The sequence below is a fragment of the Eubalaena glacialis genome, chromosome 18, assembly GCF_028564815.1.
Source record: "Eubalaena glacialis isolate mEubGla1 chromosome 18, mEubGla1.1.hap2.+ XY, whole genome shotgun sequence".
NCBI lineage: Eukaryota > Metazoa > Chordata > Mammalia > Artiodactyla > Balaenidae > Eubalaena > Eubalaena glacialis.
The window spans coordinates 17,966,973-17,990,689 of NC_083733.1; the positions used below are offsets into that span (position 1 = coordinate 17,966,973).

Here is a 23,717-nt window from a genome sequence, read left to right on the forward strand (position 1 = left end):
AATAGTTTGTGAGAGGGAAAAAGTACTGGTAGCAAGAAACTGGTAGTGTGTTCCTGGCAGTCTTTATGTCCTAGCCAGAAAGCAGGCCAATTAGTGGCCCAATTCCTGAATAGGACATGGAGGAGAAATAGGATTTCACAGGATGTCTCTGCTAGACACCCACGGCCTAAATAAAAGACCTAAATGGAGATACGTCAAGATATTACAAAATAGTACAAATTTTTAAAAAATCATAAACCCATCACAGAAAACTAAAACTCTGAAAGTACCCAGTCTAATGATAAGAATGGGGTGGGGGGGGAGTCTTTCCATTGTATATATGTACCACATCTTCTTTATCCATTCGTCTGTCAATGGACATTTAGGTTGCTTCCATGACCTGGCTATTGTAAATAGTGCTGCAATAAACATTGGGGTACATGTGTCTTTTTGAATTTTGGTTTTCTCTGGCTATATGCCCAGTAGTGGGATTGCTGGATCATATGGTAATTCTATTTTTACTTTTTTAAGGAACCTCCATACTGTTCTCTATAGTGGCTGTATCAATTTACATTCCCACCAACAGTGCAAGAGGGTTCCCTCTCCACACCCTCTCCAGCATTTGTTTGTAGATTTTCTGATGATGCCCATTCTAACTGGTGTGAGATGATACCTCATTGTAGTTTTGATTTGCATTTCTCTAATAATTAGTGATGTTGAGCAGCTTTCCATGTGCTTCTTGGCCATCTGTATGTCTTCTTTGGAGAAATGTCTATTTAGGTCTTCTGCCCATTTTTGGATTGGGTTGTTTATTTTTTTAACATTGAGCTGCATGAGCTGTTTATATATTTCAGAGATTAATCCTTTGTCCGTTGATTCGTTTGCAAATATTTTCTCCCATTCTGAGGGTTGTCTTTTCGTCCTGTTTATAGTTTCCTTTGCGTGCAAAAGCTTTTAAGTTTCATTAGGTCCCATTTGCTTATTTTTGTTTTTATTTCCATTACTCTAGGAGGTGGATCAAAAAAGAACTTGCTGTGATTTATGTTCTTCCTATGTTTTCCTTTAACAGTTTTATAGTGTCCAGTCTTACATACAGGTCTCTAATCCATTTTGAGTTTATTTTTGTGTATGGTGTTAGGGAGTGTTCTAATTTCATTCTTTTATATGTAGCTGTCCAGTTTTCCCAGCACCACTTATTGAAGAGACTGTCTCTCCACTGTATATCTTTGCCTCCTTTGTCATAGATTAGTTGACCACAGGTGCGTGGGTTTATCTCCGGGCTTTCTATCTTGTTCCATTGATCTATGTTTCTGTTTTTGTGCCAGTACCATATTGTCTTGATTACTGTAGCTTTATAGTATAGTCTGAAGTCAGGGAGTCTGATTCCTCCAGCTCCGTTTTTTTCCCTCAAGACTGCTTTGGCTATTCAGGGTCTTTTGTGTCTCCATACAAATTTTAAGATTTTTTGTTCTAGTTCCGTAAAAAATGCCATTGGTAATTCGATAGGGATTGCACTGAATCTGTAGATTGCTTTGGGTAGTATAGTCATTTTCACGATATTGATTCATCCAATCCAGGAATATAGTGTATCTCTCCATCTGTTGGTATCATCTTTAATTTCTTTCATCAGTGTCTTATAGTTTTCTTCATACAGGTCGTTTGTCTCCCTAGGTAGGTTTATTCCTAGGTATTTTATTCTTTTTGTTGCAACGGTAAATGGGAGTGTTTCCTTAATTTCTCTTTCAAATTTTTCATCATTAGTGTATAGGAATGCAAGAGATTTCTGTGCATTAATTTTGTATCCTGCAACTTTACCAAATTCATTGATTAGCTCTAGTAGTTTTCTGGTGGCATCTTTAGGATTCTCTAGGTGTAGTATCATGTCATCTGCAAACAGTGACAGTTTTACTTCTTCTTTTCCAATGTGTATTCCTTTTATTTCTTTTTCTTCTCTGATTGCCGAGGCTAGGACTTGCAAAACTATGTTAAATAATAGTGGCGAGAGTGGACATCCTTGTCTTGTTCCTGATCTTAGAGGAAATGCTTTCAGTTTTTCACCATTGAGAATGATGTTAACTGTGGGTTTGTCGTATATGGCTTTTATTATGTTGAGGTAGGTTCCCTCTATTCCCACTTTCTGGAGAGTTTTTATCATAAATGGGTGTTGAATTTTGTCAAAAGCTTTTTCTGCATCTATTGAGATGATCATATGGTTTTTACTCTTCAGTTTGTTAATATGGTGTATCACATTGATTGATTTGCATATATTGAAGAATCCTTGCATCCCTGGGATAAATCCCACTCGATCATGGTGTATGATCCTTTTAATGTGTTGTTGGATTCTGTTTGCTAGTATTTTGTTGAGGATTTTTGCATCTATATTCATCAGTGATACTGGTCTGTAATTTTCTTTTTTTGTAGTATCTTTGTCTGGTTTTGGTATCAGGGTGATGGTGGCCTCATAGAATGAGTTTGGGAGTGTTCTTCCTCTGCAATTTTTTGGAAGAGTTTGAGAAGGATGGGTGTTAGCTCTTCTCTAAATGTTTGATAGAATTCACCTGTGAAGCCATCTGGTCCTGGACTTTTGTTTGTTGGAAGATTTTTAATCACAGTTTCAATTTCATTACTTGTGATTGGTCTGTTCATATTTTCTATTTCTTCCTGGTTCAGTCTTGGAAGGTTATACCTTTCTAAAAATTTGTCCATTTCTTCCAGGTTGTCCATTTTATTGGCATAGAGTTGCTTGTAGTAGTCTCTTAGGATGCTTTGTATTTCTTCAGTGTCTGTTGTAACTTCTCCTTTTTCATTTCTAATTTTATTGATTTGAGTCCTCTCCCTCTTTTTCTTGATGAGTCTGGCTAATGGTTTATCAATTTTGTTTATCTTCTCAAAGAACCAGCTTTTAGTTTTATTGATCTTTGCTATTGTTTTGTTTCTATTTCATTTATTTCTGCTCTGATCTTTATGATTTCTTTCCTTCTGCTAACTTTGGGTTTTGTTTGTTCTTCTTTCTCTAGTTTCTTTAGGTGTAAGGTTAGATTTTTTATTTGAGATTTTTCTTGTTTCTTGAGGTAGGCTTGTATAGCTATAAACTTCCCTCTTAGAACTGCTTTTGCTGCATCCCATAGGTTTTGGATTGTCGTGTTTTCATTGTCATTTGCCTCTAGGTATTTTTTGATTTCCTCTTTGATTTCTTCAGTGATCTCTTGGTTATTTAGTAACATATTGTTTAGCCTCCATGTGCTTGTGTTTTTTATGTTTTTTCCCCTGTAATTCATTTCTAATCTCATAGTGTTGTGGTCAGAAAAGATGCTTGATATGATTTCAATTTTCTTAAATTTACTGAGGCTAGATTTGTGACCCAAGATGTGATCTATCCTGGAGAATGTTCCGTGCGCACTTGAGAAGAAAGTGTAATCTGCTGTTTTTGGATGGAATGTCCTATAAATATCAATTAAATCTATCTGGTCTATTGTGTCATTTAAAGCTTCGGTTTCCTTATTTATTTTCATTTTGGATGATCTGTCCATTGGTGTAAGTGAGGTGTTAAAAGTCCCCCACTATTATTGTGTTACTCTCGATTTCCTCTTTTATAGCTGTTAGCAGTTGCCTTATGTATTGAGATGCTCCTGTGTTGGGTGCATATATATTTATAATTGTTATATCTTCTTCTTGGATTGATCCCTTGATCATTATGTAGTGTCCTTCCTTGTCTCTTGTAACATTCTTTATTTTAAAGTCTATTTTATCTGACATGAGTATTGCTACTCTGGCTTTCTTTTGATTTCCATTTGCATGGAATATCTTTTTCCATCCCCTCACTTTCAGCCTGAATGTGTCCCTAGGTCTAAAGTGGGTCTCCTGTAGACAGCATATATATGGGTCTTGTTTTTTTTGTTTTGTCTTTTTTCCCTTTTTAGTAACAGAGTCTTTTTATTGATAACTTCCCAACAGCATCTGTAAACATCGGGTACAAAAATATTCTGCTTAACTCTGTTCTCCAAGGTGGCGCGGCTTGCTCCATGGAGGCCCCAAGAGAAGCCTGCTGGGCCCTCAGGGTCCACACCTCTGGTCCGAGAAACAGGGCCTAACCAGGCTCGGTGCTGAGTGGATGGCTAATCTCTGCCTTGAGGCTTCTACAACTGTCTCAGAAACCTCCTTGAGATAATGATTGGAAAAAGTATTCAATACTGTCACTGGAGGAAGGGGCAAGGAGACCAGAATTAGTAGGCACAGGGGTGGGCTGGGGTGAACTCAGACATGACAGTGCTTGGCCACCTTGAGGAGGTCCTGACCAGGGTGCTGGGGCAGAGGACATCTGGCTCCGGTCTCTGGGAACCTTTAGGTGTTGCTCAGAGCAGACGTCAGGCCTGGCTCTGGAAAAGCTCCCTTGCGCCCAACCCGACTCCAGCTGGACTGGTCATCCCCTGGCCTGGCAGAGGGATCTACAGAAGAGAGATGTTCTCAGTGAGGAAGGTGGAGGAATGATAGATCCCCAGGAATTCCATACCCCAGGGAGGGAGCCTTGTCCCCCAGTGAGCCCCAAATGACAGAGTAGGGTGGCAAAGCTGTCTCAAGGCAGAGTTACCCACTGCCACCTCAGACATCTGGGCAGTGGCACCGCTGCTGCCCTGAGACCCCTCGGAGCTCCTGGGAGTAGGGCTACTCGCCCGGCGTCTCCTCGTCATCTGTATGGCTGCGGCCATTGATGGCAGGGGAGCCGGGCCGGACGTGCGACAGGTCCTCGAAGCCGGGGCTGAGGGAGGGCGAGACTGTGTCGGGGCTGGTGTCGCATGAGCCTGTGCTCTGTTCCGAGGTGGCAATGGTTGTTGTGGTGCTGGGCGGGATGGGGTCTTCATCCTCGTCTTCCAGGAGGGACGCCTCCGGGATGTCTGATCCTGTGGAAGATGCTGTCCAGATCCCGTTTCATCTCCACCAGGGTCCTTGTGTGGTGCAGAAAGCGCTCGCTCATCTACTGCAGGCGGGCACTTGACAGGTTGTTGAAATTGAGCAGCATCTCGTTCGTCTTCTCAAAGCGGTCCAGCATGTTCTTCTGGGCCAGGATGATGGCGTTGACATCGTCCGCATTCACCATGCTCAGGATGCGGCTACAGAAGACCCTCGAGGCCGAGTCCGGGGGGTCCATCTCTTCCTCCTCCTCCACTGCCTGCACATCTGGCGGCCTTGCTCGCGCTTCCGGGATCTGGGTCTTGTTTTTGTATCCATTCAGCAAGCCTGTGTCTTTTGGTTGGAGCATTTAATCCATTCACGTTTAAGGTAATTATCGATATGTATGTTCCTATGACCATTTTCTTAACTGTTTTGGGTTTGTTTTTGTAGGTCCTTTTCTTCTCTTGTGTTTCCCACTTAGAGAAGTTCCTTTAGCATTTGTTGTAGAGCTGGTTTGGTGGTGCTGAATTCTCTTAGCTTTTGTTTGTCTGTAAAGCTTTTGATTTCTCCATCGAATCTGAATGAGATCCTTGCCGGGTAGAGTAATCTCGGTTGTAGGTTCTTCCCTTTCATCACTTTAAGTATATCATGCCACTCCCTTCTGGCTTGTAGAGTTTCTGCTGAGAAATCAGCTGTTAACCTTATGGGAGTTCCCTTGTATGTTATTTGTCATTTTTCCCTTTCTGCTTTTAATAATTTTTCTTTGTCTTTAATTTTGGCCAATTTGATTACTATGTGTCTTGGCGTGTTTCTCCTTGGGTTTATCCTGTATGGGACTCTCTGCGCTTCCTGGACTTGGGTGGCTATTTCTTTTCCCATGTTAGGGAAGTTTTTGACTATAATCTCTTCAAATATTTTCTCTGGTCCTTTCTCTCTCTCTTCTCCTTCTGGGACCCCTATAATGTGAATGTTGTTACGTTTAATGTTGTCCCAGAGGTCTCTTAGGCTGTCTTCATTTCTTTTCATTCTTTTTTCTTTATTCTGTTCCGCAGCAGTGAATTCCACCATTCTGTCTTCCAGGTCACTTATCCGTTCTTCTACCTCAGTTATTCTGCTATTGATTCCTTCTAGTGTAGTTTTCATTTCAGTTATTGTATTGTTCATCTCTGTTTGTTTGTTCTTTAATTCTTCTAGGTCTTTGTTAAACATTTCTTGCATCTTCTCGATCTTTGCCTCCATTCTTTTTCCGAGGTCCTGGATCATCTTCACTATCATTATTCTGAATTCTTTTTCTGGAAGGTTGCCTATCTCCACTTCATTTAGTTGTTTTTCTGGGGTTTTATCTTGTTCCTTCATCTGGTACATAGCCCTCTGCCTTTTCATCTTGTCTCTTTCTGTGAATGTGGTTTTTGTTCCACAGGTGCAGGTTGTAGTTCTTCTTGCTTCTGCTGTCTGCCCTCTGCTGGGGGGAAGTCTTAAGTCTGTGCTCAAAAATTTTTTCAGAAACACTGGAAAAACATGGTTCCACAAGTTGACTTGTAGAAGGACCTATCAGAAGTTTTGATATACTAAAGTGTGTTGTGAATCTACAGAAGGATTTAGTATGCCATATTTCTGAAACAAAATTTATCATAAAACACAAGGCACAACAAAACAAAAAACAGTTTCTACATCTCTCAATTCCAAAGAACACAGTTTGGGAAATGCAGAACCAAACTGAAACCTCTGGTTTCATAAATGAATCAACAAGGTCCAAAGTAGCAGCAGAAAGAGTGCCAAAGGACAAGGGATTTTAAAATCCCCAATAAGAACCCCAATCTTGTATCTCGTATTGGAATCCAGATACACTTGCTTGCTTAGTTGCTGGAATGTAGCTTAGACTGGAGTTGCTACATGCTATAATATAATTTCACCTTCCTATGAACATAGGGAAGCAAGTTTAAGCGGGCACAAGAGAAATCTTGGTTTGAATTACCAATAGTTGCTTACTGACCAAAAGTTGAGAGCCATTGGGGCTGGCAGCCATGCTCCAAATGGGTCCTCCAAAGGCATCCATAGCATACTTGATGTTTAACGCCTGCAAATCATACTCAATAATCTCTCCATTGAGTCCAGCACTAAACAGTCGCTGTCCGTTTGCCCAGCACAGAGCTTCCGTAGCCCGAGACTCATGACCTGGGAAAAACTACAGAAACACCATAACTTTTCAACCCACCACGAATTCATCAGCTACTAGCACTGAGTGGTCACAGGCAAAAAAGGGAAAATCAAAATGCTTCTCTAGAAATAACTAGTGTGGGGTTTTACACTATCTGAAGATCATGTTACTGATATTTTCATTTTTTTCAGGTTCACATTTTAGTTACTTATACAGTTGATTTTGTTTCTTTTACTAAGACTTGCTCTGCAAAACCTTTTCAGACAATAAAGTTTCAGACAATCCAGTTTGTATCTGATGTATCTAATTTTTAAAAATCATCGTAATTACCTTGACTGAGTGATAATTTCAAAGGTGTATACATGTCAAAAGTTATCAATATGTACACTTTGAATACATGTTGCTTATTGTGTGTCAATTTCACCAATTAAAAGCTGTTTAAAAAATTAAAATAAACGAAGGCAGCCCACTCCAGCTTTTCATTCAAGTCTCAGATTTCTAAGTGTTTTCTTAGCACTCAAGAAGCATTCATACTATCAAGGAATTTTATTCTTATATCTGCTTGATACAAAAGGGAATGAGGAGGTATAATTTTTCCTATCTGAACTTGAAAAGGCAAAATATTCGTTAATTAAGTGGCTTGCCCAAAGGGCCAAAGTCAACGACATGAAGAGAATGTGGGTCTCCTTACTCCTAGGCACTACTCTTCACTCTCAGAAATATAATGTTTTCTTGTTCTGAGAGTGATCACCAGAGCTAAGCAATCTTCAATAGCAGGGAAGGGAACATGGAGAAAGTGGAAGACTAGACTGAATTAATTGTTCAAAAAAAAAAAAGAAAACAGATGGGAGAGGAAAATAAGAGGTACTAGGTAAAGAACAGCCATGAATATCACTGACAAGGTCCTTGTTTTCATAAAATTTGAAGTTCAGCAGGGAAGAAAACATTAAACAAACATATATGAACTATTATATAATTACAATTATCATAAATGACAAGAAAAATCACAGTATGCAACAAGCATGTACCACAGCACGTTTTTCATTCTACGGAATGTGACTCATTTGTGGTGACTAGCAATTTCTTAACTCCTATTAGTGCTTCAGGGATCAGCTCAGTAAGTCATCTCTTTCCAGGAATCCTAAACCCACCTCATCAGAGTAAGGCACCTCTCCACTAAGATTCTATGCCTCTGCTCTGGTCTATCATAAAATTTGCCACACTGTTGGGAAACTGTATACTCGTCTTCCCCCCACTGGATTTTGAACTCCTTGAAGGTAGGGCCTCTGACATTCATCTTAATGCCTAATACTTGCCACTCAGTCATTTAGAAACACTTACAGAGTGCCTAAATTCCAAGTACTAAGCTGCTGGGCACTGCATTCATTCATTTTTTCTTCTATTCATTTATATCATGGTGCTTAGGGCATGTAAGGCACTCAATAAATGTGAACTGAATTATTTTGTTGCACTTGAAATCAGTAATCACCGCCTTTGAAAAATATGCTGCTGTAACAGCCCTTTGCATACACCCAAATGGTACTTTACCTAATTTAAAATCTTTACTCCCAAACATAAGGCATATAAATCTACCTTCTCTCAAACAGATGAACTTAGGAATCCATCTTCCTGATATCACATCACCAAAATGTTTGATATTAAAATGTCTCATTTTTTCTGAATTGACAATGAAATGGGTACTGACACTTATAGCAGGAAATGCCACTTTACCAAAGTTACAGTGGTGAAGAGACTGATATGAAGCAATGGTCTTGACAATTTCCCTTCTTATTGTGCCCAACAGATCTAGCAAACCTCAGTTTCCAAATGACAGTGAGCATTCCTAGGTAAGATTCCTAAGTAGGATCTTTCTAACCAACATCACACAGATCAAAACTCTAAGCGCATCGGTCAGACAAGAGATCGCATATTTGTTATGTGGTTCTAAACAACTCCGGAGAGAGTGGGGGAGAGTTACTTTCTTTTGATCTCTTTGAATACAAAAAACATAGACGATTTGGCAGAACTGAACTTAAGAAAAAAATTAACATCAAAAACACCAAATCAGGCTCCCAAATGACTTACTTTCTCCTGAAAGTAGTTTGCTGACAAATTATAAATTTCCACAGTGCCATCTGTTCGTGAAACAGCCAATCTGTTTGACTGGTTATTGTAAGCCACACAGCGGATCCCTGATGGAACATAATTAAAGAAACGTACTCGATGGACCTTAAATTCACCCATTCCTGGGGGGGGGGGCGGAGAAAAGAATCATTGTTAAACAGCAGTATGTCACACCTCATGTTTCTTATTACCACTATTCTAGGTGGAACACTCCAACTATATCTTATCGAGGTTCATTTCTATTTTTTTTTCACTTTTTTTTTGGAGGGAGCCGCGCCGGGCGGAATGTGGGATCTTAGTTCCCCAACCAGGGATGGAACCCGAGCCCCCTGCTTTGGAAGTGCCGCTTCTTAACCACTGGACCGCCAGGGAAGTCCGACGGAGGTTCACTTCTAAATATCCAACTAATGATGCTTTCATGGCCCGTACAGAATCTATCAAACAGTCTCCAGAAGCTCAAGATTCTTCAGCAACAAAATTAAAAGATCAACACGTACAGCATCACCCAGACTGCCAGCAATCCTGACAACTGCCTGAAGGAAGTGGTCCAGGAAAAGAGGCGTGAGAATTTAAAACGTGATCTTAGAGCAAAAGACTGAACATAACCTCATTCTCTAACTGGGAGTGCGCACTTGAACGGAGCCACATGGAGCTGATCGGATGTATTCGAGGCAGAACTAAGGTCTCCTTTGTATTTTGTGTGTGAGGTTTCTGGGGGTGGGGGTGGTGAAGAGAAGGATAAATACCACGGCCACTCTAAAGAAGCAAGAAATGTGGACAGTCTAAAGGAGTCTCTCAAAGTCAGGTCCGCAGTACTCCTGTATCAAAATCACCTCAAAAAATGGTTTTTAAAAATGCAGGATTCCGGGTCCTATTCCACAGTTCCAGAATTCCAATCTTTTGGGGCGGGGGGATGGCTAGCAATCTGCATTTTGGCAAACACCTCTATCTCTACTGCATGCTAAGTTTGCAAATTACAGACTCAACTACGGTACTGACGGTGGGGCTGATGGGGCAGGAAGAACCGAGAGCGTCTCAAGGGGAGGAACGACAGGACTGGTCGGCATCTGTCAACTACTCCCTCTACCTGCCGCTCCGTCGCCGCCAATATACGCACTCCGCTCTGGGTCGCCCCTTACTCGTCTCCTTTCAAGGTGAGGAACCTGCCTGCAGAGCAGACGCGTTCGGCCGGGCCGGGCTAAGAGTGCGTACAAGGCGCGCGCGAGGGCTCCACCGCCCCTTCCCTCTCCGGGGATCTCCGGAGTAGCCCCCACCAGCCTCGGCACAAGAGAATCGGCGAGCTCCTCCGGGCGCCGACCTGTAGCAGGCCTCACCCACCCGAACTCCCCCCACCCCGTCCCATCCCTGCTCCCCACGCCCCTTCCCCAACTCACCAGCGGATGGGCTAGCCACTCTCGGCGCTCGCCTCTCTCCGCCCCGGCCCCACGTGCGCGCGCGCTCGCGTGCTCTGCCCCGGAAGTGCTCGCGCCGCAAGGCCGGAAGTGCGCAGGCAGTGCTCGCGGCGGCGGCGACGGCGGCGGGAGGTTCGGTTGTCGCCCGTTGGCCGCGCGGCGCCGCGCTCGGCGGCCGCCATTGCAGGTCAGGCCGCGGGCAGGGAGCGCGGGAGGCCGCGGGGAGCGAGGGCCGAGCCGGGAATGGGGACGAGGGTGCGAGGGAGCGGGAAGCTAGGGAGCTGGGGCCGGGCGGAGCACGCGGCTCGAGAAGAAGAATGGCGAGCCGAGGGGCGGGGAGCGGCGGGCGGGGGAGGGGAGGCCGGGAAGGGGGAGGGGAGCGGGGAGGGCCGTGCAGAGGTGGGGGCGACCCAGAGGGGCCCCCTGGTAGGAGGGCCGGGAATTGTGGAGAAGGGAGCAATGTGGAGTCGGAAGGCGGAGGGAAGGAAGGGAGCGAGCAGGGCGGAGCGGGAGAAGGGCGGAAAGAGTGGCCGAGCGCGGGCGGAGGACGGAGAAGGGGGCGGCGCGGGCCGGAACCTCGAGGTATGTGCGGAAAGGGGCTCTTCCCTGGGTGGGGAGGGAACCCAGCACGGGATGCTTGCGAGAGTGGGGTAGAACTGGAACCTGGGAAGTAGCGGGAACATCAGAAAGGGGACTTAGCGGGGGATAGGACTGTGAGGTTCCTTCGAGGGGACATTTTAAGTCGTGGGGGAGAGGCTGCTGGGAGCGGTAATTGGGAGCGTGGTTGGAAGGAAGAGACAGTCTGGAGAGTGATCCAGCTTCATTTGTGGGCGGAGTGAGAGACTAGAGAAGAGTGGGGTGGAGTCGGGTCCTGGAGGAGAGAAGTACTTAAGAATTGAGGGGGGGGAAATAGGGAACGATTTGGAAAATGAGGGTGGTAGAGGAATAACGTTTAAAGACTAATCTTTGGGAGGAGGATGAACAGTTTGGAAAGAGTATTCCGGGGGTTGGGAGGTGGAGGAAGGCAGTTTAAAGAGTAGTTTTCTTGGGAGGTAGGAGAAAGGGTTAAACAGCTTGGTGAGCGGTCCTAGAGATAGTCTGGGGGTAGTTTGTGGGGGGGGGGGAAGCGGATGGAGAAGTCCCAGAAAGTGGGCGGGTATAGAAATAGGAAGTGTTTGTAGCTGAAATTGAAGGGAGGGGAGTGGGTCGGGGAGACGGTGGAGAAGATGGGGGCTGGTGGGAGGGGAATCCAGTACTGAGGGAGACCTCAAGTAGAGCTATAAAGGAAGGGGCTTTGGGGAAGATAGGGTGCCACAGCAGTAGGAGGAGGAAGGGTAGAAGGGGCTGCAGAGTAGCAGAAGATGGAGAAAACTGGAGTAACTCAGATCGACTGAAGCCATCTTTTCTACCCATTGTCTACAAATACCAGTAATTGATTCCCTCCATCATGGGAATCTTAAAATGTGATGGGAAAGTACCACATGTATGCATAGTGTCCACACACGTTTTTGAACCCATTCTTCACTAATGAAAAGTTTGGAAGCATTCAGTTCCACCTGCTCTCCATGGCCCCTTTTTGGAGGAGAGCAAGCTTCTCATTTAGAAACTGGATTTTAGCACTTAATGACATAACATAAGCCTGTCAAGAGACAAGATCTTCCCTTTGAAACTTAGAGTCTCCCCATCAGTCACAAAATCACAACACTGCTAATAAAAATAATGTATTGAGTTGTATATAAACGTTCCTGAATTGTTCATTTGATGGAAAGACACACAGAGAAATAGTTATCATGCTTAGAGAAAAAAACGTTCCAGAACTTAATCCCTGAAGCAGTTTGGTGAACCCTGACTGCCATATTTGAATTGTTCTCCCATTGTGTAAACTTGATTTTATTCTGATAACATGCTGCTTTTATAGGATGTTTTAGCCCACTCTAAACATTAAAATAAGTACACAGAGTAGTATAAAGTCATTCTATTGGACATGTACTAAGAAAATGCCATGTTCCTCCAGGTAATGAATAGCTTGACCCTAAAGGTTTACCATGTTAGGCACTGTGCTGAGGACTTTACATTCATAACTTCGTTTAATGCTCACAACCACCCTTTGAGATGGGTTCGCTTTTATGCTCAATTTATTGGTGGAGAAACTGCAACATGAGATTAAATTACCCCGTCATACGCAGGCTAGGTAAATGGCAGAATCACAGAATCCAGGTCTGATTCAGTTCTCACTGAATCCCTAAACACAAAGAGTAGTTTCTGGGACCGAATAAGAACTCAGTAAATGCTAATTGTTGGCCCAGCAATTTGCAAACATTTTGTGTCATATATTTAATTTTTTTGAATAAAAATGAATTTTTTAAAATTAAGAATTGTAAAGTTAAAGCCTTTATTCCGTTTAAAAAGCAACAAAAAAGGAAAAGATGAAAGGGCCAATGTTTATTACAGCTAAACGTTGTTTAGCTGTAATAAAATTAATTATGTGTAGTTAGGTTAAACCATTGAGTCAAAGCCCCTGTTTCAGTGAAAGCTGCATATTCTGTTTAATACGATACATAGCACGCTTTCTTCTGCTACATTTTATTTTGGGGGCAGTTACCATCATGAGGATCATTGCTCATGATGTTCTCTGTAAGACCTTAGTAATATTAATTTAACAACTCAGAAACCAATGGATAACAAATTTTGTAGGAGATTAGATGAATCAGTAACAAAGAATGTGCTCTGTTCTTTTGACTTATTTTGCCTTACGCAGGGAGGTAACAGGTTTAGGCTGTAGTTTTGAATCCTGGAGGTAACCTTGAGTACATCTCTAGGGATTTCAGAAACCTAAATCTTGTCAGTTGGATATGATGAAAAGCAGGCTCATTTGTTTTGAGTTGCCTACCCCACAGATGTCATAGTTACTTAGGTGGCAAGATATAACATCTTCCTCATAGGTGGTTTATTTGCCATCTTGTGGGAGATGTTATGAGAAAGGCTAATGTTTGTAAAGCAAGTTCCTATACTGATGTCCTGCATGAGAAGGGGCTGTGTGAGAGGACTGCAGGACAGGCCGGATTGTGGAGGAGTTAGAATTCACATTCCCCGTCTACCACTTACTAGCTGTTCCACCAGTTACTTAACCTTTAGCTTCTCTAAGCCTGTTTCCTCACTGTAAAGTGGGAGTGATAGTACCTGTATCATAGGATTGTTTTCAGGATGAAAAGAGAGAATCCAGATAAATGTTCAAAAAGGTTTAGCTATGTGAGAAATGAAGCTTTTTGTATTACAAAGATAATGCTCTGCCTGAACTTTTCTTCCTAATTAAGAAATTGTGGTGGCACTTTGATTTTTCAGGTTTTTAATGACTTTCAAAATGACAGTTAAATAAGATGTATCCCAGATTTGGTCTGATTTCAGACAGACCTTTTGAGTTTTGATTAGGGCTCCCATTGTGAGTCTTGGTTGATTCTGAGAATGTGGGTTCCTTTGCTGTTCTGTGGTTTGTTCAGGGGTCTTGAAGTCATCTGGACCACTGTCTTGAGAAACAACAGTGTCTTGACTTTACTCAGGATCTCCAAAGTAACTCCAGGTCTCAAGACTGGGGATGATCTGGGGCAACCTCAGATATTTCTAGAAATTTCTTAGATAATATTTCTAGAAATCTTGAAGCCCCCCACAAAGGCGTTTTTTTTTTTTTTTCTTTAAGGGAAAAAAATAGTTAAAACATACAAAGTGCTTTTTAAAAAGTTTCGTTTACATAGTTACAGTCATTTGACTAAGTTAGGAATATAGAAGTTATGTATTTAGTTTGTTTAGCTATGTAAAGGCCCCAAAAATTGAGTAGTAAAACATTTCCCCCTTTTATAAGGGGAGGGGTAGGGAGTCAAAATAATTCATTGCAGGGGAAAGGTGTTTGGTTTTTTCCACACCTTCCTATCTCTCCAAGTCTGCAAGTCTGTACTGTAATTGTGGCCTGTGAGACTCCGCTCTGAAATGTATTGAATTTAAACATCTTTTTGAAAAGTGGCATCAGTTCTTCCTGGCTGTACAGGAACTTGGAATTATTATTCTTCACCAAAGACCAGTTAGTTGGTCCTAGCTAAATCTGGGATTAAACTCAAGGCTGTTGAGAGTGAGGTGCTCGGCAATCTCTTCCAGTGACTCCTTTTAGTGTCATGATTTGATACGGTGCATTCATCAAACCGTGCCTTCAGATGTTGCTCTTGATAAAGCTGCAGTTTCTACACAAGCTGTACCTTAGAACAAGCACTTAGAAATTGCTCTGCTTATTTTTAAATGTTGGAATGAGTTGAGACTGAAGACTTAGAAATCTTTTTGTTATACGGAAAATTTTCATTATAATGTTACTTGTTGTTACTAATGGGATTTGACTTGTATTATACTTCTTCACCTCCTTGATTTCCTACTAACTTTTTCTGCCTACTTTCAAGCGGATGAGGACAGATTGGGCTGCATGTTCTCATTATCTTTTTTAGTCATCTCCACACTAAGTGAAATACATATTCCCTGTCACCTTCATCAGGTGTGTTATCAGTGACGTACTCAGGTATACATACCTACTCTTGAGAATAGTTGCCTAGAGCAAGGAGCGAGAAGAAGAAGAATCTGATTCAGCCAATGGGATATTTTAAGGTGCTAAAGTAGAATTTTAAAATTCACCAAAGGGATGCCTTCCCCTACATCACTTACTAACTTGGTAAATACACCCTCGTGTACATAAATATAGCCATATCAGTCCACAGGTTCCTGTGAGCTAGACTCTTGTAAGCTGGGTGTGAACTTCATTTGTATTCACATCTCTGGCATCTCATTAGGTCTAGCACAAGTTTTTAGGGCACAGAATTCTTATTTTTACAAGAATTGCTAGACGTCTGCCAGTATCAATAGGTGTACTCAGGCAGGGCCTCCTACATAAGTGGATAGAGAGCTGTGTATGCTCATTGAAGCACGGCTACAAGTATGGAGGTGCAGCTACTCTGACCCAGCTACCAGGCATCTGTTTTCCTTTATCCACTTAGGCCACCGTTTTTTCTGTTTTTTTGTTTTTGTTTTTATTTTTTGGCCGCGCCACGCAGCTTGCGGTATCTTAGTTCCCTGACCAGGGATTGAACCCAGGCCCACAGCAGTGAAAGCGCTGAGTCCCAACCACTGGACCACCAGGGAATTCCCTTTAGGCCACTGTTTTGAATTCCTGTTCTGACAGGAGGCTGTCGAGGAAACGGGGAATGCACTGAAAATATTTCTACGTCCCCTTTGCCTAAACAGTCTGCACATTCCTATCTCAAACACGTGGTCAGAGGTCTTAAAGATTAATCTCCTTCCCTGCCATGATTTTCCTAAAATTTGTATCTGTGTGAACACCCTATTACTTCTCTGAAACCACCTGTATTTTACACGTATCAAGGAAAATATACTGTTTCATCAGTCATCAAAAGCTTATTTACAAGAACTCTTTCTCAATCTATATGCATTTATTAACCTTTAGAAACTTCACAACTTCATTTTCAGTTATTGAGCCTTTTTTGATTCATGGCTAAAATGTACCTACCATTCTCTGAATTTTACTCACAATTGCAGTGTGGAAATGCTGATTTATTTATCCCATTCTTTAAAAAATAAGCTATATGTTAGTCTTTAAAGCATTTCCACATTTTTTTTTTTTAATTTATTTATTGGCTGCGTCGGGTCTTTGTTGCTGCGTGTGGGCTTTCTCTAGTTGCAGCGAGTGGGGGCTACTCTTTGTTGTGGTGCGTGGGCTTCTTTGTTGCGGAGCACGGGCTCTAGGCGCGCAGGCTTCAGTAGTTGTGGCACATGGGCTTCAGTGGTTGTGGCTCTAGAGCGCAGGCTCCGTAGTTGTGGCACAGGGGCTTAGTTGCTCTGCGGCATGTGGGATCTTCCCGGACGAGGGCTCGACCCCGTGTCCCTTGCATTGGCAGGCGGATTCTTAACCACTGCGCCATCAGGGAAGCCCTCCACATATGTTTTATTTGGTCTTCATGATAGTTAAATGAGTCAGACAATCCAGGTTTTAGCCCCACGGTCATTAAGTGACTTGTGTATGATGACACTGAAAGAGTTCCACACTTACAGGCTGGAACCTGAATTTAGGCCTTCTAATTTTAAATTATTAGTCTCTCCTTCAAGAAACTTTGGAAGAATATTAAAAGTGCTTTTGATTGTTCTGTTGATGGTGGAGGTGGGGCCTTCTTATCTGTCAGAAGACCTTTGCCCTCCTGAGCCAGTGTATTACCTGTTGTCAAGTGGCACCACACCTGGTACTGCTACAGCAGGTCTGGCTTATTCAAACATGACTTCTTGATTCAGCTCTTGCTGAATGCATATACGCAGTGCCTGCCTGATGCCTTCTTGCCTTTTTATTCCCACTTGGTTTTCTCCTTTGAGAGGGTATTGATTATGAGTGTAAGGTTGGATGACCTAGGTTCTTGTGTTGGCTCTACCACCTGCTAGCTGTATGTGTACACATAAAGCAAATGTATACCTCAGTAACTTTATCTGCAAAATATGGGTAAGTCCCTATCTCAGAGTGGTTGAATGAGATACCACCCATGATATATATGCACAGCATCTGATTCATAGTAAAAATTGAATAAATATTAGCTGCTCTTTATATTTGAATTTGAAGTCCAGTGATTGACCAACCTCATGTTTCCAAAATGTGTTTGGTGCTCAAGAGTAAGAGGTTCTGCTGTCTTACAGGGCTGCTGGCAATATACTTTTCACTGGAGATCCAAAACGAAGATTAACATGTCAGTAAGGAAACCTGTTTAACTTTAAACAGGTGTTTGCTAATCATGAGCACAATTATAATTCCTATTAACTTGCTGTTCTAGAGTTGGTAAACACTGATCTGATAACCTTCCACTAGGCTCCATCTATTCATTGGAAAGATTTGTACAGAAGCTATAGTTTAGATCCCCCATCCCTTCAATCTCCCCATTAATCTATCCTTCTCAGGAAGACAAAGTACAAGAAGCCAGTTGTTTCAGGCAAAAATGTCCCATTTTAACTCATTCTTGTAGAGTGCCGCAAACTTGCCACCAGGTGGTGCCATTGTATAAAACGAAAGTAGATTAAGCGTCAGTGTCCTTAGTGTCTAAATGATGAAAGATGGGCAAAGTGTTTGATGAGAATCACATCAGAAATCAGCTTACCGTTCACTAAAGTTGTCTGGAAGACCTTTTCCGTTCTCTTGGCTTTTAGTTAAAAGAGATCATTTGAACCTTGAAATATAAGATAACCAAAGTGGCAGACATGAAGCTTATGTCATCACCAAAGGAAAAAGTAAAATCTAAAAGAATTCCTTAGTTTTTTAGAACCATGCAGAATGGAAAATATAATATCCTTGAGAAAGGCAAGTTAGCATACTGGCCAAGAGTGTGGGCTCTGCAGTGTATGTCTTGGGTTCAGATCCTGGCTCGTAGACTAGTAGCTATGCAACCTTGAACGCAGTTGTGATACCTATTAACTTTCCACACTGTAGTTGACCCTTGGTGATCTGAAGCAATTTTATATGTACAATATCAGTTTAAAAATTTTACATGTTATAGAGTTGTTAGGGGATTGAAATTAAATATGTCTAAAGCACTTAGAAAAGTGCCTAGCACACAGTAAGTGACAAATGTTAGCTATTGTTATTATCCTAAAGAAATTCTTTTTCCTCTACAGCTTATTTTCAGTTGCTTTTTAAAGACGGGAAGCTCATGGTGCAGATCATTATTTCCAGGTGAGTACCTTTTGAGACTTTTTAAAATTTAGCTTGAATGATTAGGGCTATATAGGTTTGAAATTTCCCTGGAAGAATTGGGGTCCTTAGGTGCATCTTGCACAAATCCTTGCATTTCAATTTCTAGTTCAGTGTCTAGCACTGCCCAGTTTCCCAAGAATTCGTGCTCAACAAAGAGATCTCTTGGGCCTTGAATGGTGGTGTAGGACACTATTATTTATCCTTCACCCCTCCAAAATATTGTAACCGCCAGCCCTTTGCTTGCAGTGCTGGGGCTGGAGGCCTGGCAGAATGGGTGCTGATGGAGCTACAGGGGGAGATCGAGGCTCGCTACAGCACTGGATTAGCTGGAAACCTCCTGGGAGACCTACATTACACCACTGAGGTGAGGGGACTTTTCTTTCCCTGCCTAATGCTTCAGGAAAGCAAGCTACACCAAGGTGGTGCTCCCAGGACCCAGAGTGAGGACTGCCCTCAGGTTTGTTATTCAAGGTCTAGCTAAGCCATTGCTTGTTCTCCCCCCACCTCTGCAGTAACAGGGAAATTTAGCTTTGGGGAATCTGGAAAGGTCACAGTTCTAAAAGTAGAAATTCTCTTACTTGGGGCTAGAAGGAGTAAAAAGGATATGAGGGTGGGTTGTCCTTTGTGGCTTCTCAACAGTGGTTGAGGGAGTGGAGGTGCCAGCATTGCCTCCCAAGAGCATCTCTAGAAGGCACCTGAATGTTACGACCTTGCCCTGAACCTCAGGCATCTCATTCTTGTTCTGCCAAAGGGAATCCCTGTGCTGATCGTGGGGCATCATATCCTGTATGGGAAAATCATCCACCTGGAGAAGCCTTTTGCCGTCCTTGTTAAACACACTCCCGGGGAGCAGGATTGTGATGATCTTGGCTGCAGGAGTGGCACCCAGTACCTGGTAACAGCACTCATCAAAAACAAGATCCTTTTCAAAACTCGCCCCAAGCCCATTATCACCAACGTCCCCAAGAAAGTATGAAAGAACCCCGGATTTTCCCTAGAGAGCGGCCAACTCCTTGGACTCGTGCTCCGCTGCCACCTCGAGGACGGATGGACAGTTCCCTGGGACCACAAGGGGGTCCTGCTTTAAACACAGGCCACCCGCTGGGTATGAATTCAGATCCCTTCCTTATGGCAACCGGCTCTCTTGGTGGAAATTTGGCCCCATTTCCAAGGAACCCGTCTCCTTTTCCAACTTCATCAGGCTCATTGGCTTCAAATCCAGCACCTTTCCCTGCTGGTGCTCGTGACCCAAGCATGGCTTCTTTTCCAAGAGGGATGAATCCCACTGGCACAGGTGCAGTTTCTTTCCCAAGGCCGGGTGGTCTCTTGGGCCCAAGCCCAGGGTCTGCTCTAAATCCTAGAGCAGGGGCTCTTCCAGGCCCAGGGCCTCTGTCTAACCCAAGGTTAGGGGGTCTCCCAGGGCCAGGTCCTATGTCCAACCCAAGGCCAGGTGGTCTTCTGGGAACAGGTCCTGACCCCAGAAGTGGTGGCCCCATGGGCCCTGGATCTGGACCCAACCTGAGAGCAGGTGTCCTGTTGACTTCTGGGAATGGTCCTCCCAATCCTAGACCTGTTGGCCTGGGCCCCGGACCAAGTCCCAATCTGAGATCAGGCTTTGTAGGTACAAACCCTGCCCCGAGGTCAGGTATGTTTCCAGGCCCTGGCCTTGGGCCCAACCCAAGGTCAAGTGGCCTGGGCCCAGGCCTTGGGCCTAACCCAAGGGCCGGTGGCCTGGCTCCAAGCCCTAATTTGGACACCAGAGCAGGTGGCCTTTTGGGCACAGGATCTGGTCTTAACTTAAGAATGGCTGGACCTCAAAGCCTAGATCTTGCACCCATTCTAAGAGCAGCAGGTCTTTTAGGAGCAAATTCAGCTGCTTTCTCACAGTCTTCTGGAAACATGGGCACAAGCCCATCTTCCATGGCCAGAATACCTGGCCCCATAGGCCCAAACTCGGGTCCTGGCTCTCGGGGAATTGGCCTTCCAGGGCCAAGTCCATCTCCCATGTCGAGGGCTCCTGGCCCCATTGGCCCTAATTCAGCTCATTTTTCAAGGCCCTCTGGCCCCATGGGAGTAAATGCTAATCCTTTTCCAAGGGGGACAGGCTCAGGGGGATTGAACCCAGTTGCTTTCTCTCAGTCTTCTAACACATTGGCTTCAAACCCAGTTAACTTCCAGAGGTCTGCTAGCCTCCAGGGCTCAAGTCCGGCAATTTTCCCAAGAGCCTCTGGGCCACTAGGCTCCAACCCAGCTAACTTTCCAAGGGCCACTGGTTTACAGGGTCCAAGTCCAGCTACCTTCCCAAGGTCTACTGGCCCATTAGGCCCTGGTCAGGTTACTTTCCCCAGGTCAGCTCCTGGGCCCCTAGGCTCTTCGCCAGCAGGCCCTGTGGGTATCAACCCAGCTCCTTTTGCAAGGCCAACTGGGACCCTGGGTCTAAACCCAGCTTCCTTTCCAAGGATGAATGGCCCTGTAAGCAAGACCTTGGTCCCATTTCCTAGAGTAGGGAGCCTCCCTGGCACAAACCCAGCTGCTTTCCCCAGACCAGGGGGTCCAATGGCTGCAATGTACCCAAATGGAATGTTACCCCCTTAAACACCATTTTCTCTCCAGGACCACCTTGGTTTCCAGGCATTGTGGTTCTGGGCAGGGGCTGTGTTTTAGGTGAAAGGGTAGATATGGAGCTACAGTCTGAAGTACATAGCTGGGGCTCAAGTTCAAATGAGCCTTTTCCCCCCCTCTGCGTCTTTCTTGACTGAAGGTGAAATGTTATCTGTGGGACATGGACTTTGGCAGGTGGGAATGATCCCGCCTTGCGAGAAGGAATCTCTCCAGCCTTCCAGAAGCCTGCTGTGCTTTTGTCCCACAGCTTTCTGCCCCTTGTTTCTTACTAGTTTCTTGAATTGTTCTTGTGGACTTTTCCTCAGGGATACATTGGCCTGCAGGTTCCAATTCATATGCGGTCCCCTGCTCACCACTGGAGAATCAGCTCACTGCTGTCTAGAAATGTTGCGTTGGTGAGCGGACCATGCTTCAGCAGCACTGACCTGGTCACCCTCTACTGCCATACCTTCCCCTGGGGGCTGGAACACAAAACAGGGAAGTGCAACCACTTCAGAGAGCCACCAAATTTCTGCTTGCCTGACCGGGCCTGCAGCTCCCTTCTCCTGGGACTTACTTAGAGGAAGCCAGGATCAAGGCTCCACTGCTCATCCCACTCCCTCTCCACTGGTACTCCCAATCAAAGAACCTCAAAATTAAACTGATGTGGATGGGGTTATGGGAATTGGGGTGGGGGTGGGGGGAATGAAGGGGGAGAAATCACTGTGCTTCGTTCAGCCTGATGTGAAAGGATGGTTGGTGTTTTCCTGCATTGTACCTTTTCTTACTGTTTCTTTAATAAATGGGACGAGAGGGCTATTGATTTCACTCCCTTTTTATTACCTGTTCCACAGGGAAGGAAGTTTACCCACTGCTTTTCATTGTTTCAGCTTGGCCACAGTCCTACATTACCTTCCAGATAATGACATTTTCAAGGAGGAAGCAAGCTTTGGTTTTTAGCCTTAGCTGGTTAACTAGGGCTCACTCACTGGCTCGTAATTTCACCAAAGACCCCGTCCACTCTCTACAATGAAAAATTAAGCCACCATAGGTGTGCAGTTATTGAGGTAGACCTTCTGTATTCCCCAGGTCCAGAGGCAGCTGTGACAACTTACCTGCTTCTGAGTTCCACTGGAATTTCCTTGGCAAACCTAGTTCTTCCTCAAGGACCAATCTTGAAACTGGAATAAAGAGCTAGCTTTTGTTAAGTACAAGGAGGGAGGGAGGAGCTCAGAGGTACCAGCATTATGTGAGAATCTTTATTTTGACAAATAAGTGCAGTATAAAAAATCTGACCTGAAAGTAAAAAAAAAAAAAAAAAAAAGTAAAAATAAATACGTTTACAAATTATTGTAGAAATAATACAAAAGAGGATTAAAATTCTCATTGAGGAAAAACCAAAATGTGTCCAATTGTATAAAGGCTCTTCCCTTACAAGAAACGGGAATAAAGCTGAAGACCCAGTTTGGTTTCGCTGCTGGAAAATGTACAAAATAACTTAGAAAAACCAGTTGAGGTCAAACGTTGTGGGCCCACTACTTGTACCTGCCTACTCTTGATCTGGAGAAAGCTGATTGTCACAGAGCAAGGCAGAGCTGATGGTAGGACAGCCAAGAGTTCTCCATCTGGGAGTCCATCCTACATTAACCTTCAAGTAAAAGCTGAAGAAAAACAAGCCCTTAGTGAAGTCTGAGCTCTGCAGTTGGCTGACCAGATTTCTTCCATTGTAGTGCTCAAAATAGTTTACTTCTTGGCCAGCAAAAACACGGAAGAGCCTGGAACAACTGCCTTCAGCAAACGCCTGCCGCCTCTTCCCAGCCTTCATGGATTAGGCCTGATGTCAACCAGCAGTCGTCTTCTTACAAACTCAAGGTCTGTGTGCTGCAGCAGTGTTCGCTGCAGCTGGAAAACCCCTGAGTTCATGGGAGATGAAGGGAAGCACCAGGGTTTGCCAGTCTGGCTCAGAGCACACTTTGTTCCTTCGTAGGAAGCACCTGGGCACACTAGAGGCTTGCCCCCTCGACTACTCTCCACCTTATTGCTGGTTCTGAGGGCTCAGCAGGCCCCTCTGAGAGTGGATGTTTGGCGAGAAAGCACACTTGAGCAAGCAACGTCTAAGTCAAAGGCTTAGTCAATATCCCAGTTTTCAAACCCAAGAGCTCAGAACAGTCTGTGGATTGCAAATCTGTAGAAAATGGCCTTCCCTCACTCCCCCTCCAAAAAAGAGGGAAATCAAACAGCCTCGAGAGGCGTGAGAGAAGAGAAGAACCTTAGGATTTAGATACCAATTCCATCTCCTAGTTTGGTTTCTGGACAGAAGCAAGCAAATGCAGTAGTGAGTATCCACAACTTGGCTGTAATAATTCCCTGGAGAAGCCACTGAGGAGAATGGACAGTCTCAACGATGACCAGCTTGGATTGAGGGTTCCCTTAGGGAACGCTGAAAAGCTTTCCATTAGAGGTGATTGTCAGCAACCGTAGCCTGAACGTCATGGGTACTGCTCGGCTGCCAAGGAATCTGTCCAGGCAGTTCCAAGACTGTAGCCAGTGTGGTCAGAGGCTCCTCATAGTTTTTCCCCACGTGCTGAGGGCAGGCTTGCCTGTTGCAGAGGGGCCTGTGAAGAGTCCAGGCTCTGTGTCACTCGCCACCTTGAAAAACTTACCCGATGAGGAGGAGGGTGGAACAGGTGACTATCACTGTGAAGTGAAGCGAAGCGAAGTGAGGAGGCTGTCTTAGACTCAGTTGGAGCTGAATTTGAGAGCGGAATTCAGGAGTGTA

General features: G+C 44.1%; 3 protein-coding genes and 1 pseudogene across 4 annotated transcripts in view; 2 read left to right on the forward strand and 2 right to left on the reverse strand.

The window, feature by feature from the left end:
• UTP4 (UTP4 small subunit processome component) overlaps positions 1 to 10,618 on the reverse strand; it is a 34,177-nt gene extending 23,559 nt beyond the window's left edge. Inside the window, exons 1-3 of one of the 2 annotated variants that reach the window (XM_061172640.1) lie at positions 10,546 to 10,618; positions 9,113 to 9,273; positions 6,863 to 7,054 (exon numbers count right to left, since the gene is read on the reverse strand). In XM_061172640.1, coding sequence (XP_061028623.1) covers positions 6,863 to 7,054; positions 9,113 to 9,271 — 351 coding nt within the window. In that variant the 5' untranslated portion in view covers positions 9,272 to 9,273; positions 10,546 to 10,618. The remainder of the gene's footprint in view (positions 1 to 6,862; positions 7,055 to 9,112; positions 9,274 to 10,545) is intronic. The other variant, XM_061172641.1, reaches the window with a different exon arrangement.
• Positions 4,642 to 5,176, reverse strand: LOC133078572 (kxDL motif-containing protein 1-like; annotated as a pseudogene).
• Positions 10,619 to 10,658: 40 nt separating the features above from the next.
• CHTF8 (chromosome transmission fidelity factor 8) lies at positions 10,659 to 19,313 on the forward strand. The gene is made up of 4 exons (XM_061174503.1): positions 10,659 to 10,750; positions 18,259 to 18,316; positions 18,584 to 18,701; positions 19,089 to 19,313. Exons 2-4 carry the CDS (start codon positions 18,294 to 18,296, stop codon positions 19,311 to 19,313), a joined length of 366 nt encoding a protein of 121 aa, XP_061030486.1. The 5' UTR covers positions 10,659 to 10,750; positions 18,259 to 18,293.
• Positions 19,310 to 21,628, forward strand: DERPC (DERPC proline and glycine rich nuclear protein). Its single transcript, XM_061174502.1, has 2 exons — positions 19,310 to 19,631; positions 21,265 to 21,628. The coding sequence occupies exons 1-2, from the start codon at positions 19,310 to 19,312 to the stop codon at positions 21,339 to 21,341; spliced, it is 399 nt and encodes a 132-aa protein (XP_061030485.1). The 3' UTR covers positions 21,342 to 21,628.
• The last annotated feature ends 2,089 nt before the right edge of the window (positions 21,629 to 23,717 follow it).

Coding starts and splice junctions, on each gene's coding strand:
- CHTF8 (XM_061174503.1), top strand. CDS start 18,294: ATGGTGCAGATCATTATTTCCAG. Junction 18,317..18,583: donor GTGCAGATCATTATTTCCAG/GTGAGTACCTTT, acceptor CTTTGCTTGCAG/TGCTGGGGCTGGAGGCCTGG. Junction 18,702..19,088: donor ACCTACATTACACCACTGAG/GTGAGGGGACTT, acceptor GTTCTGCCAAAG/GGAATCCCTGTGCTGATCGT.
- DERPC (XM_061174502.1), top strand. CDS start 19,310: ATGAAAGAACCCCGGATTTTCCCTAGAGAGCGGCCAACTCCTTGGACT. Junction 19,632..21,264: donor GATGAATCCCACTGGCACAG/GTGCAGTTTCTT, acceptor ACTTTTCCTCAG/GGATACATTGGCCTGCAGGT.